General features: G+C 45.6%; 2 protein-coding genes across 2 annotated transcripts in view; one reads left to right on the forward strand and one right to left on the reverse strand.

Annotated features, from left to right (window-relative positions):
* The window catches only part of LOC106750037, an 18746-nt gene extending 10993 nt beyond the window's left edge, over positions 1 to 7753 (forward strand). The window contains exons 6-8 of the mRNA XM_014630073.1: positions 1344 to 1457; positions 2006 to 2254; positions 4506 to 7753. Coding sequence (XP_014485559.1) covers positions 1344 to 1457; positions 2006 to 2254; positions 4506 to 4745 — 603 coding nt within the window. The 3' untranslated portion in view covers positions 4746 to 7753. The remainder of the gene's footprint in view (positions 1 to 1343; positions 1458 to 2005; positions 2255 to 4505) is intronic.
* The window catches only part of LOC106750038 (aquaporin AQPAn.G-like), a 122286-nt gene that overhangs the window by 32516 nt on the left and 74827 nt on the right, over positions 1 to 14943 (reverse strand). The gene's annotated exons all lie outside the window — the stretch shown is intronic.

A 14943-nucleotide genomic window follows, 5' to 3' on the forward strand; every position in this document is an offset into this window, starting at 1 on the left:
GGGGGGGGGGGGGGAGATCGCTCGCGCGTAATTCCCGTGTCAATCGTTGATCCCGAGCGTTTCACAGAGGGGCAATCGAGGAGTTCTCAAGTGATGTCTCTTCCTCTCTCTCTTTCTCTCCTTCCCTCTTTCTCTTGTTCTCCTTTGTTCCACGATGGACGGTCTTCCGATGTCATCGCTATTCTACGCGCGGGTTTATTACGTCTACGTAATAAATATCGATCTGCGAATAATGAATACAGTACATAGGCAAAAAGGAAACAAAAACGAAAGGAATAGAGAAAACAAGAGAGAGAGAGGGGGGAAGACAAGGGAGAGACAAACCGAACGTTCCGTGAATAAATTAGATCGCGTCGACTGAGAAGATACCCCCCCCCCCCCNGAGATACGACTTCGCCGACTATCTCGCGAAGATGTTACACGTTTTTCCGCGAGCCACTGTGCCATCGTACGACAAATAATTTGTAGTTTCGATGGTTCATATACAGGGTGTCCCAAATCAACACGGAAGTTCTCGAGGATGTCGAACGGATTGAGATAAACAGAAAAGTTTTTCCAATATCGTTTTGCCTTTATTCACAATAGTTAATAAGGAATTAATCAATTTGTGTAAGCTAATGGGAGCACAGGAAGCGGCAGGCCGGACTCTGTATAAAGAAAAATGGTTTACTTCTGAAGATCTCTTAACAACGATAGGTATCGACTGATAGCGAGATGCAAGTTTCTTTTCAGCGCGCGTGTCATTCGCTGCTCGCTACGTTATTCCGCCCCTAGAAATCAATTGATACTCTCATCGTAGCTAGAAAATTTTCACAAGTTAGCCATTTTTCTTTATACAAAGTCCGACTTATCGTTTTCCACGCACTCATTAGATCATACAGACTATTTCATTCCTTATTAATTATTGCAAACTTTGCAAAATGGTACATGAATTTTCTGTCCAGTTTCACTCGTTCTATCTGCATATTACAGACACCAAGAAAGAAAGACCTGTATACATATATGTGTATGTGTATACGATAGGGCTAATGTTTTCTTTCGAAAGCTTTGATATTCGAACTTCGAATCTCCGAAGATTCGGTGTTCATTATTTGAATTTCGAAAATATCGAAGCTTCAAGACTTCGGAACATCGGAATTATAAGAATTTTAAATTATATAATGCCCTGATTATATTCTTCGGAGCTTCGAAATTTCGAAGATTACGTCCTTTGAAAACGAACCATCGAAGCTTCGCCTTAGCAAAATTCGAAAGTTTGAATTTTTCTTCGAAGCTTCAGAATTATCAAAGATTAACAGCTCTAGTACGCGGTCAGCTGAGAGACAGCCGTTTAATTTGCGCAGCGTCTCGACATACCAAAGGACCGCGCGGAAATGATTGAACTGCTGGAGAATTTCACTCATCAGGCCACTCTGTACAGATCTTATTACAAGCATTGGAAGAGGACCGCCGATCAAGTAGCTATCTCATAAAATATTTTCTTTTAATCTTGTGATATAAGGAACGCGCGCGCGTGAACGTTCTCTCTCTCTCTCTCTCTCTCTCTCTCTCTCTCTCTCTCTGTTAATTCCGACGAACACGGTTCTTTATTGCCAACGGCGTACTCGCGAATCTCATTATGGGAATACAAGAATTTTCTCGGAGATATCGGATTATATACTTAGCTCCACCGCCGAGCCGGCGGATGAGCAGGCGAAACGCGAGAGATTAATGCTTTGAGAAAACTTAATATTAAATTATGACAGCAATAATAACGTGGAGAAAGGAATAGAAAAAGAAGGAGAAAAAATCAAACAAATCGGAGCGAATTGTATCGCCTTGTCTGATACACAACGGAGGTAAAGTTTTTCCCAAAGAAATATCTATANGGAGAACTCACTTCTCGTGTAATGCAATTTACCTGGGATTCTTGTTCGCGGCTGTTCCCTTCCGTCGATTTCGCAATCACCGAGAAAGTTCGCCGCCACGACGATGTGCGGACTATCATGTGTGCTCGCGCTTTCAGGCTGCCAAGGAGATCGTGGGTAAAAAGGTGAAAGCCACGGCGAAAATTCGTGACACGGACAAGGAACTGGACGTGGAAGATACGAAATATCCGAGAAAGCGAGCCGAAGATGCGGTCGGTCTCCCAGCGGAAGAAAGGACACCACCGCGACCGACGACGGGAGCGATTGAAACCCCAACGGGCGCGCCCGAGTGGGATGATGCCGAAGCGCCAATATCGGATGATCAGTATAAAGACTCCTTACTGGAGGTGAGTGAAACGGAGGACGAGTCTCCTCCGGTGACGCGGCTCTTCGACGAGGGCGCCGCGGCCGCCGTCGAAAGCGACGACGAAGGCGACCGAAATCGCGCTGTCGCTCGCGACATCGAAAGTAAGCGAAAGCATTCCTCCGTGAATGATATCGTCGCGAAAACACTGCTTAACCAGACATTGCAGAAAATAATGCAATATTTCAGCATAAATAAATATACCGACTTACCATGCTTTCTTAGCAGCGATCCTTACACCAGAAAACGACGAAACAAACTTTTCGCAATAGTTTAACCACGAATAATGCTAAGCGAGCGATATTTTGTCTCACGTTTCTTCCGGTTCTCCATAAAGGACAGAAATTTACAGAATTCGTGCCGACCACAAGTCCAGATATAAAGGTGACCGGCATTACCCCATTCTCGCCTATAAATATTTGACGTTTAAAGATCAAACATTCGTATTGACTCTTCGCAGTCAGATACGTGTCCAGGCATTAGTACTTTCACTTTAATTGATAAATTATAAACAGAGCAAAACACATTATTGAAAAATACCATAACTAACACTAGATATATTTCTAAAGACGGAACTATAGAGATCTGAATTTTCTTGAAAGATGAATAGTGGATACATTTCGATAGTGCGATATTTCACAGACGATTTGTTGAGATCCTACCGACCGGGGGACAAACTGAGATGGCAAGTCTCCGAGCGCGCGCAGCTTCCGATTTCTCGCGAGAATGACGTGCGATAAAGACGGGCGGGAAGAAAGAGAATTCTCATTATGCGCGTGGAGATGCGGCACGAATTATAAATTCGCGGGGGGGGGGAAGGGGGGAGGCAAATTCGTAGGGAGATAAATGCGTACGGGAATAAATTTGTAAGAGGGGGCCGCATCGACAGCGAGGCGCTACGGCGTTGGCGACGTGATGCCGATAAATTACGATCAGATTCCGAAATCCGATTGCAGTCCCGCCGCCGATATCGTGGATCGAAAATATGGCCGAAATTTGAAGCACACGTGGGCGTTATTTCACGTTTACGGGGGATCGCGCTCGGGAAGATCGATGTTGACGGTGACGCAGGCGGTGGTCAACGTTCGAAACCGCCGCGGAGGCAGGCGAACATCCGAATAGCATTACGGCAATCAATCGGACCGCTATTGGCCTACTGCAATCAATCGTTACGTTTGAGAGCGCAACTTCGCCGCTGCTCCACGCAGAAGTAAAACTAAGTTGCCGCGATCCGTCCGCGTCGCGAATGTCAATGACGTTTGGGGCTCGCGCTAATTGCCGATGACAGCACGAGGTGGCCGAGTCGCAACGAACGCGGGAAGCGGTTGCCGCACGCGTCGCTCTTATTAAATACAGCACGAAATAACGTATATCCCGCGTGAATATTTCATCATATTTACATTCGCGCTCCCCGCGGCGAAATTCATTCCGCTGTTTTCCGCGCGTGCTTTTTACCTTATGTTGACCGTAACGTCACGTCGCGCCGCGACGACAGTCGCATTGTTGCACTCATATCAATCTCATATACATCAGCCTCCGGCGAAGCGCGGAATGCGTGGAAGTTGTGTTAATGGTCCGACGATCCGTCGTCTCGCACGGACGTTGATGCTCGTGAGCGCGCCGTGGCGCATTCGAAATTGCGAATTGTCTCAATCGCGCCGCCGCAATAGGGAAACGATAGTCGCCGGGCTGTGTCGATTTATCATCGTCCCCGTTTACATTAGCGTTACGAGAGAAAGAGTGAACGAGCGAGCGGACCGAGAGAGGGGGAGTATAACGTGTTTATTGAGCATCCAAATTCCACGTCGGCGGAAACGCCGGATCGAGCCTCGAGATTAATGATTTCTTCGTAATACACTCCGTTCGACAAAACGCGATCGGCCGACGAAATCATTGGGAGAGACTTACGTGAATCGACGTGAGCCGCCGCACAATCTGTTTCTGTCGGGGAGCTGTCACGTGGAAAATATACCTCGGGAAATGTGATATTAAATATCACGTAATATCGATACACGTGTCGCGCAGCGTGCGAAAACCCGCTTCCCCGTGATATCGCAAATCATATAGCTAATTTTATGAAACGTTTTCGCGAAAACGCGATTTAATGGAGCATAAAGTTGCCCCCCCCCCTCCCATTCTCCCCCGCGCGAGTTATGAAAATTCTATCCGATATTTTCGATAACTTTCCCGCGAGTAATAGACGCGATACGTGCGTCTCATGTTCGATCTTACAGCTCGCAGGAAGGGCGAAACGCGACGCGGCCAGGAAGCTGGTAAGGGACGTGGCGCCAGCCGTCGACGACGATGTCCCGTATTTCTTCTTCCTGAAGGTAGAACCCGATATGAATATAGCGATTCAGCATAATGACAAGAAGGTAATACCACCGGATATCGGTCGTGAGAGCATCTCCGCCAATCGCAGCTACCTCTACTTCAATGTGACCGACAAATGCAAGATGCCTGTTAATAAGTAGCTTATCAGAATGCCTTCTCACCGATAACGCAACGCTAAGCGAAAAATTGCCGACGACAAAATGACCTCGGTAACCGCGCGAACGGCCGTTTCATTCCTCCCCTTCGCCGGCTGGAACGAAAGGCGAACACAGCGACTGAATAAACGTACAAACCACCGAGAGAACTGCGAGCGATTATATTGCCTTTCGAATACCGGGCCAGCAGAAACATGACATCCGCTTTTCAGTATCAGCTCAGAACCGCGCCGGTATTCCGCACTGACGGAATATACACGATTCCTATATGAATTCTCCCGGCGGGGAAAGCAACGCCGGAGAGCCGGCACAATCGCCGTCTAAGCTCGGCGAGTGAAATCGGGATCCTCTCCGAGGAAGTCAGCCGGAGTCTTCGCGTTTCCGAAATCTATGGAGCTTCTTCCGCGCCGGGAAAACACTCACGGCCATTCGTCACGATTTATTTAAGCTCTGTTTAACGGCCTTTCCATCCCGCGCGCCCGGCAGTGGTAGAGCCGCGTAATTTATCGGGCGGTGCTCCCGGCCGACGGACAACGGTGTTCCGGACGGACGTTTACTTCCACGCTAATTGCAGACCGATCCCCCTGTCTGATCTCTTGGCGCGGGAGAAACGGAGCGCGATCGAGCTGCTGCTGGATGTCGGATCGTTCGCGACCCGATACGCGCGCGAGCGCTTCTCGATTTATTCGCACGCCGATGAGGCCCGCTCACGTACACGCCGCAGATTGCACACACACCGCGGCGCATACGTCAGTTTGGACGTTTACCTTTCACACAGGCGGCGCGCGCTTACATTTGCGTATGGTAACTCCCATTTGGAACAATGTTTCTCTAAGCTATGCCTCGTCTAACATCCGACTGCGGCGTGGCAGTTTGCGGTTACGCTGCGGTTTGTTCCCGGCTAAAATAGCGAATGAGGCTGCGATGGAGCGGCATCGGAAGAGTCGGGGCAGGGGGAGAGGAGAAAGCGCAGGGGAACGGTTCCTGATCGCTAAATGACGCGGAATTATCCTCCGTCTCTCGGTACGTTTAATCTACGATTAAATATCGGTGAACGGAGTTTTATCGCGCGACCCCTGAAGCGGGGAAAACGTAAAGATCGGAAACAAGCAACGCTTAGGCCCTTACATGTTAATAATTATTAATATACGGCAAAAAAATGCTGCTGTCGAATCAATAGAATTTCCGACAGCACGAGTAATTGGAGCGGGTCTTCTTGAGTGGCCTCTTCAATTGAGATATTATTCAAGCTGTTGAAGTGAATATTGAACTAATATTTTAATTATTGAAACAATACATAACATAGTTTTAATGATACTTGCCATCGAGCCGAGAAGATTTATTCCAATCGCGCTGCTGCTGGGAATTTTATCGATTCGACGGAATTTTTTCTCCGTGCAGTTGCCACTTGAAACTTGCTTCAGACGAGATACTCAGATTTGAATTCAGAGTTAGATGTGAGCTTTTTAGTTGAATAGCGTTTACTTTTTTTTGCTTGAATAGATGTAATGTGAAATATAATCATACAATTCAAGTGAAAAGTTCAGATCTAATTGCGAATTCGGGTCTGAGTATCCCATACATGAGACGAGTTTCAAGTGACATCTATTAGTACGGACTATAATCACATCGAATGTCTATGTTTAGTGGCACGAGCGCAAAAATAGATCGGAGCGAATCCCCCCCTTTCCTCTGTAGCCCACGAGACTCCGCTTTTGGGAAAATCGATTCCGCAAATTTGTCAGGCGCACGTGTGCCCGCTTCTCGGTCGCGCTGTGTTCGTCCTGCACAGGCATATCATCCTGAATATGACATAACAATTATATAGAGATGTAAATTTCGAGATTTGCTTTTTGTTATATATATATATATATATTTTTTTTTTTACACTGACGACATCGTTCGCTGCGAGTGACGAGATACAGTTATCTTCCGGTGGATCCGGCCGCGATAATAACACCTTCATCGAGGAAAGACGAGCGACGATACATTTTTTCCGAGCGGCATGATTTCTTACAAAGCCTATAGAGCCCGCGGGTCGGAGTATGTTTCAATCATGTCTTGCCAGACGCACGCTCCGCTGTCGATATCAGAGAACCGCTGACAAAGGAATGACGATTTTCATCGGTACGGACAGTACGCCACTTTCCACGCCGACATTTTCAACGACGTCGGCGGCGGCGGAGAGAGATACGAAGGTGAGGGACGCGCCTCAATAATCTATACGCTGCGTTTACGCGAAAGGACCCGTCGTATATCATTTCAGATAACCATACAGAACGTGTGTAACGACCGAAAGCGACGGCCGGCAGTAAGTGGGTGTAAATAATGCAGTCGGCCGTCGGGCCGTCCGCAACGTGACGCGTTTGTCACCGGGAGACCTTGCCTTTTTCAGCGCTCCTCTATTTCCCCGTCGACGCCGCGTTTGCCGTTTGCATTCATTTTGCACGAGATCGTCTTTTATTATAAATAAGAGAACTCCCCGTAGTCGTCCGCGCTACCCCGCGGATGGATCTCACACATGGCGGCGGGGACCGCGGCCGGACTCCTGCGGCTTCTTCTGAGGCCACTTTGCCGGTCGATTTTTTGGCGAAAATGTCATGAGGAAGGTCATGATTCGTCGCGAATCCCCGATCGCGGATATCTCCGATTGAATGGCGAGTCTACTGGAATAAAGTATCCGCTTGAAATTAAAGGAAAAGTAAGATACAGTCACTTTAAGTAGTTTTGCACACCTCGTGCTCCGACACGTCCGGAAAATCTGTTTATTTTCAATCGCTCGCGTCTCAACATTTTCTCGATATTGACTCTAAATTGAAGAAAATTCCTAACCCTGACAGTAACGTGTTATGTCTATGAGACCAATACGCGTTATCTTTCATTTATCCCATTTTCCACTTTTTGCGCAAGACGTTATGCACATTAAAAAGTTTTGTGTTAAATTTAACACATTTCACGTGTCCTACGGTCTACTTGCATTTTTCTATTAATTTGATACAAGATGGGTATGTTGAAATGTAAACAAATATTACATGAAAAATTAACACAAAATATGTTAATCGCAATATTGAAATATAAAATATTATTTAACACTTACACACATGTTAAGTATCGACGTAACACAAAATTGTTGAGATAATATTAACACACGAGTATATTAAAAATTTATTAATATATAATAAATTTTATAATATATATAATTATATTTAAAAAAATATATATATTATATAATAAGATATAATAAAATTTATAAAAATATAATATATAAGAGTATAATAAAAATATAATAAAAAACACAAAAATTTTAACAAAGACCGATTTTAACACAAATACAAAATGTTTTTATTGTGCACCTCATTTCTACTTCTATTAGCCTGAAGAAAAGTTGGATCCATGTGACCACCGCTACTATCAGCCTGATCCAATGGGATAACTGGTTTCCTGGCGACAACCTCTCGTCTTCGGCAATAAATAAAAATCGACGATAAACTTATAATGATTCGTAAAAAAAGCAAAAAGAATGTATATGCAGAAATTCACGATTTTCACTATTTTTTCGTGATGTAGGTCTGAGAGACCTATGATGTTACTTCAGCCTTTAGACCGATGTATTCTCAGAGTTAAATAAACCTCAAGCAAAAAAGGCTGGACTTGCGAATACGAAGAAAACCGCATCGCTTCCGCCCGTTAATACGGTATTATGCAACGTGTTCGCTGAACTTGTAATATTGATAATACGGACGGCGGTCGATATTAATACGAACAGGAGAGACGGAGATAGATAGGGCGAAAGGAAGTAGTGACGTAACGGGAGCTCTCAATGAAATCCGATACTACGCGAGAACTATCGGGCCGGCGGCGAGAGGAACGGCGACCGACCTACGCTAAGCACCATCGGCTCTGAGTATCGCGTAACAGTGCCGGGGCGTCCCATAATGACTCGCAATTATTAACATTCAGCTCGAATTTTGAGACGTCTTCAGCTCCTTACTCGCCGGTTAATGAATTTAATCCGCAGTCGAGTAAAATTTTCCGGAACGACAGTCTCTCAGGAACGCCGTCCCGCCGCTGCTGTCGCTGTTCTCAGACGACGAGTACCGGAGAGTATCGCGGAATGAAGGAAGAGCAGCGAGAAGAGTAAGGATGAATATATAATTATTTAATGCGCCCCGGGGGTTTCCCGCTCGCTGCGACTTCGCATAATAAACAGTTGATTGCTCGACTATTTGGAAATGTTAACGGTAATGGCTGGATAATGATTTAATAAGAGTTACGTCGCAAAAACCCGCGCGATTGTAGCTGCAGTGATTTAGTGAAGGGACGCGAGGGCGAGGTAAAAATTCGGGCGCGATATGCGCGAGAGACGGAGAAAGACGACAGGTAGACAGAGAGAGAGAGAGAGAGAGAAGTGGAAAGGAACAGAATTTATTAACTGAATAGGTACGAGGCGCGAATACTAATAGAAGGGTCCGGTTGTACCTCGCATCGTGAGTTAGGCGTGACACAGTGCTCCGGAGATGAAGCCAGAAAGTGCGCGTAGTGAGACTATTTCAGGCAATTGCGTCGTCGCACCGCGGAATTAACGCTCACGATTTACACGCGCAAAGTGATTTAATGGCGTCGTCTTTTGCCGAAGTACCGTTGCGAATTGCGATTGATTGATTAACGCGCGCGCGGTCGATCGATTGATCGTTACCGTGCGCTGTCGCGTCGCTTGTAAAATCACACGAGAATACTTCGAACAAGGGCTCACGGTAGTCTCTCCGCCGCCGCTTGTAGCTCGTAAATAAGAAATATATCCGGCCCTTAAAGTTCAAGCGGCGTTCCCGCGGTAACGCATTTCGTAATAAGGAAATTACGTTACGGCGTTTTTCACCCGGATTTATCGAGTGAAATCCCGCCGAGTAGGTTACGTCGCGTTGAATTATTTAATCGGCGACTATATAGCGTTGTGGGAGGGAGGGACGAATCCCTTGGCCCATTCATGCAAACTCGGACGGCCGAGCGATCCGTCAGAGGACTCGAGATGTCGCGCAGGAGGAAAACTCAGAACGGCGCGGTGTCACGCGATGCTACGCTTGGATGAGATATTCGCGCGGCTCGGAAATACGCGCCGATGTATCGCGTCCGAAGCTTTACGTGCGAACATCGGTCTTAAAACCGTTACTTTTTTTTTTTCCCCCCCCTTTACGCCGCACGTGCACGGGAAATCGGACGTAGCGGGCCGCGATCAGTGCTGTTGCGGCGTAAAACAACGCGCTGCCGTGACTCCGTCTCTCCGCAAGGAAAATTAATCCGCGATCTTCGCGGACTTCCCTTCCCTTCAAACTCTCCTTTATTTAACACGTTCGCTACCGCGCTTGAGGATGTGTCGTCATAAGTCGAAATAACGAGAAATGATGGAAAAATTGCGAAAAAATTAGAAATCGATTTACATCACGTTTACAAGTAACTTCAAAAGTTACTATTCTAATTCAGAGCCCGGGTGAAAAGTTACTCCACTCTGAAGGAAGTTGTAAGGTAAAAGTCAGTTCGATAAAAATTCGACGAAACTTGCACTACATACATATCGAAATATCTAACTCGTTGCTCGCGCGGCTAGGAAAAAGATTGATCGTCGATTCGAGAACTGAGATGTTTCTAGCTAAAGTTGTTGACACTTTTTCCTTGAGATTAGCCTACCATCCGGATCACGTCGTTACGAAGAGGCGCCTCGGATACGTAACAGAAGCGAGCTGTCTAAATTATTGGCCCAAGTACTCGGCAAATATTGACCTATACTCGGCATCGGTTTAGCATCTCTTCGACGTGTGGCTTGATCGCTACCTCCGGGATGTGTCTCTGGCGGAGCGTGGGCGACGGAAGAGGGAGAGAGAGAGAGAAAGTACGGTGCGGTTTTGCTTACACGAGACCGCGGCAACGGAATCGATAACATTCGTGAACGGGCGGGCGCTCTGCGCGCAGCTTCTTCGCTATTTGCACATTTAATTGCCGCTGTGAACTTCGCCCGGTTATCGCCTTCGGCGATCCGCTGCCACCGCGCGGCCGCCCTCCCGCGGACGAGCCACCCTTTATATAAAGCGACTATTAGCGTTTAAGTTCCGCATGCGGGACGCTGTCGGAAACGCGAAATCCTATTTCGGCGGATTAACCGACAAGAAATGACACTCTATCCTGCCACGCGTACGCGGGCACACACTGTAACCTTTGATTCATACCTCGTACCCTTCGTTGCGACGAGGTCTCGTTAACATTTTAACGTGTCAATATCTCACCGGAGTTCGAAACGTTCGCTCGAGACGTTCTCTATTCAATCTCGACCAGCAATGTATCGATTTTTCCGTTAACACCTCTCTTTCCTCGCTCCTTCTTCCGCTGCACTTTTATTCCTCGCGGCCCATCTCCCGCTCCGCTTCATTTCGTCCCATTTAATTTAGCTTATCCCCCTGGTTGTTAGATGTTTAATTCATACTCTTTGTAATTACCTTGTGACTACTTCGCGTGACTGTCAGTTGTATCCTCTTTTCTATATTATTTCCCGTCGCTCGCGGGGAAGGATTTGATATACAAGACCGTAATAAAAATGTTGCTCGCTCGCTCGCTAAATTGTACCGGCGAAGTGCGCGTGAAGAAAGGAATATAAATTAAATAAAACAGTTCTCGGGTTAATTAAGCGTCAACGAAAACCAGCTCGCCGGGACGAGCGAATAATCACGTTACCGGCGCGGCTCACTCGTCATTGACGAATCCCAACCCTTCGTAATCTCGTCGCTAGCTCGCGACCGGCCGGGGATATTTCCAACGAAAGAATTTAATTAGCGCAAAACTCGAGCGCAAAAACTTAACGTCGCGTCGAATGAATGTTAATGGCATCATTTTCATCATGCGCGCGAGCCCTTTCTCCTCCCCCACCGAGAGAAAGGAGCGCTTTAAAAAGCGCTCAAATTCTCATTCGCTGATTTGGATCTCCTAATTTGTGGGGAAATTCATCTAAATTTAAATCTCGAGTTTTAATCCCATCCGCGAAGGGCTGGAGCGGCGGCGAGATTCTCGTTTAAACAGTCCGCGCGGTATATACAGGGTCATTTAAAAGCCCGGAAATGGCCAATTATCTCCGAAATAATTGGTTTTATAAGAAAATGTTTCAGACAAAACTTGCAGTGTTCACAAATTTGTACTAGACTGTCTCCGTGACCTTAAAATGACCTTGCGATGAACTGTCAAGATGACCTTAAAACATTTGAACGGATAGCCCCACTTTTTGTCACATATTTTGGTAAATGACGTCATGACCTTTTCAAAATATTATGATAATGTCCAAATCGAACTTTTAGCATAGGAGCTAGAAGGATTAAATGTTGATCTGCCACCAGCATCAGCGTTACCCGATGGACACCGCAGGGTGGTTATCTTGGAACATACACAAAGGGCCGATTGTGCGGCCGGCTCTTTTCAGAGCCATATGTATGGATAAAGTCTAACCAAGTAACCTCTTCGCGGTGTTCATCGGATAACGCTGTCAAACATTTTTCCATAAAACCAATTATTTCGGAGATAATTGGCCGTTTTCGGACTTTTAAACCGCCCTGTACATATCTCGAGCGGTATCATTTTCCCTTCTCATCCCCGCGATAGATTACTTTGCGGTCGATTACAAAAATTGTGTCCGACCGACCATTTTTTTCTCCCTTCTCCTCGTCCTTCTCCGGCCTGTAATTCGTGCCGCGCAGCTGGCGCGATCGATTTCGAGAAGGCAATTTTCTAATACGCTCATAAATCAACTCTAGCGCGATAGGATTTCAATAACACGCACGCAATCGTCGTGTGTCCGTACGAACTTTATCCCCGATATCGGATTAACGGCGGTCCGTGTATTTTGCGGAACTTTTTCTCTCCCCCCACTCTCTTTTTCTTTCTCTTCTCCGCTTCCCGCGATGAAGTTCGTATAAACGACGGTGTATTCGGGGCGCCACGACGAGATTACGCGATAGGATCCGGCATGTCGCGGTCTGCTAGTTCGACCGTGGAAAATGCGCGTTCGCTCGCGTGCGTCTTCGCTATTTTGCCGAGGGAATTCTCGATAAGGTCGTTCGACCACAAGAAACGAGTCTACCGCGATGCAGAATCGCGCATTATACGAAACCGTATATCGCCGCGTTTCGCGCATTTTCTAGTTCATTCCTTAATTTTTTCCGATTTGAACTGGCGAGGGTTTCCTCTCGAATGAATTTACGATGCGCTAGTCGCGCGTACACGTTATTCCGCGCAAATTCCCGGCGATCAGGAGAGCTCCGTTAACGAGGAAGTACGCGGCAACGGACCGCAGCGCTTTCGAAGTTTCTCTCTCCCTTCCTCGCTCTTTTTCTCTTTGAACCGCAAAGTCACAAAACGCGCCAGCTTTACCCGCGATAAAATATGAATGCCGCCTCCGTAACGCGGATTCACGAAAACTTTCGTTCGTTAATTTCATTCGAGCGGTCCTGTCGGCGCCGTTAAAACGAGAGCAGAATATTTTCGTCGGCGTAACTTCCTATTAGTTCGAATCGTACGCGCTATTTGCGACATCGGTCGCTAATAATTCGAGTTCACCCCGCCGGGAAACTTCATCCCTGTGACAAAGCTCGAGTTAGTCTAGTTATAACAGCGCTGCTCTTCGTCGTGATCGTTCCTTGATCGCTTTATTGCGAGATTTACGTAACAAACAATGAGACAAGATAATTTATCGATAACGTGATCATCAAACAATACAGAGAGTGGGAGGGTGGGGNAGAAAAATTAGGAAAGAAAAAATTATAATCAATTCAAGATCCATATTCTCATATATAAACAGAAATATATATAATCTTATATGAAAATTAAATTTGTTTACGCCGCGATGCGCTAGCCTTAAATATGGGCCAATCTTATCTTGATTATCCATACGGTCAATTTCAATCAGTTTATGAATGAAAGTTGCGTTTATTACCCGAAAAATATGTCGTATATTTGCGAGAAATTTTATTCCGGTTAGTAAATACATCGTTTAACTTTATTCACTGACGATAGAGAATATTAATATGAAAAAATTGCGAGAGTCTCAAAAATTTATTTTATTACTATTAAATCAATTTTTTTTAACTGTAGTATTATTCTAACGACACACACACACACACACACACACACACACACACACACACACACACACACACACACACACATGACATATATAATGAAATATTATTTTAATGACGCCCACAGGGAAAACTATGTTCTAAATGGATCATTTTACGATTTTGTATCCACTATTCCTCTCAAAATACAAAAAAAAAAGCAATATATCTTTGAGCTCCGGTCTCCCCTATAGTTGCAATAAAAATACCATATTTTTGTTATTCAAGAATAATTTTCATGCATTGAAAAGAAAAAAAAATATTGGATATAGAAAGAACGATATTTTTAAATTACAAATTGTATCAGTTTAAAAATATCGTTCTTCCTATCCAATACTTTTTCCTCTCAATTCATGAAAATTATTCTTGAATAACATGTGATATTTCTAGTGGAACCATATAGAATTTCTTCACGTAAGCAAGTTTCATCTTCACACAAAATTATATATTCCTGCTTATATTTGATTATATGAGTCTTGAATTAACAATTTTTTTCTACGTAATTAATTGAAATAACGTCGCGATGGCTTGTCGGACAATGTTCGCCATGTATGAATTGCCAATATATCGCAGAGCATTACCTATCACACCATTGTTCTTCGCATGAAAGGGAAGAGTATAGTTGATGTAGCATTGATTATCGCGGCTATCGATAATAGTACATACATGCACGTGTTACACGCGAGCGTATTATCGGCGTAATTAACGTCTTCCATTAATCTCCCGGGCAAGATCTCCTGGCGAGAGAAAAACACACGGCGCAGTGGGCGTCGATCAGCACCCGCGTCGTTTGCCGGATCCCCCTTTTTAGTCGTAACCATCGCATTTCGCGCGACAAATCTCGGGATGCGATATTGACCGCGGAGCTCGGCGGGGGGNGGGGGGGAGAAGAAAGGCCATTTTTCAGGTCGCGATCCGGTTCTTTTACGATGCGACAATACCGAGTAAACAGGGCGATGCGAGGATAATGCACGACCCGCGAAGAACGACGCGAGAGGGCGGAGAAGAAAAGTTCTCCCGTCTTATTATGAGGC

This window comes from Dinoponera quadriceps, unplaced genomic scaffold, assembly GCF_001313825.1.
Source record: "Dinoponera quadriceps isolate SergipeBrazil2010 unplaced genomic scaffold, ASM131382v1 scaffold4444, whole genome shotgun sequence".
NCBI classification, from domain to species: domain Eukaryota; kingdom Metazoa; phylum Arthropoda; class Insecta; order Hymenoptera; family Formicidae; genus Dinoponera; species Dinoponera quadriceps.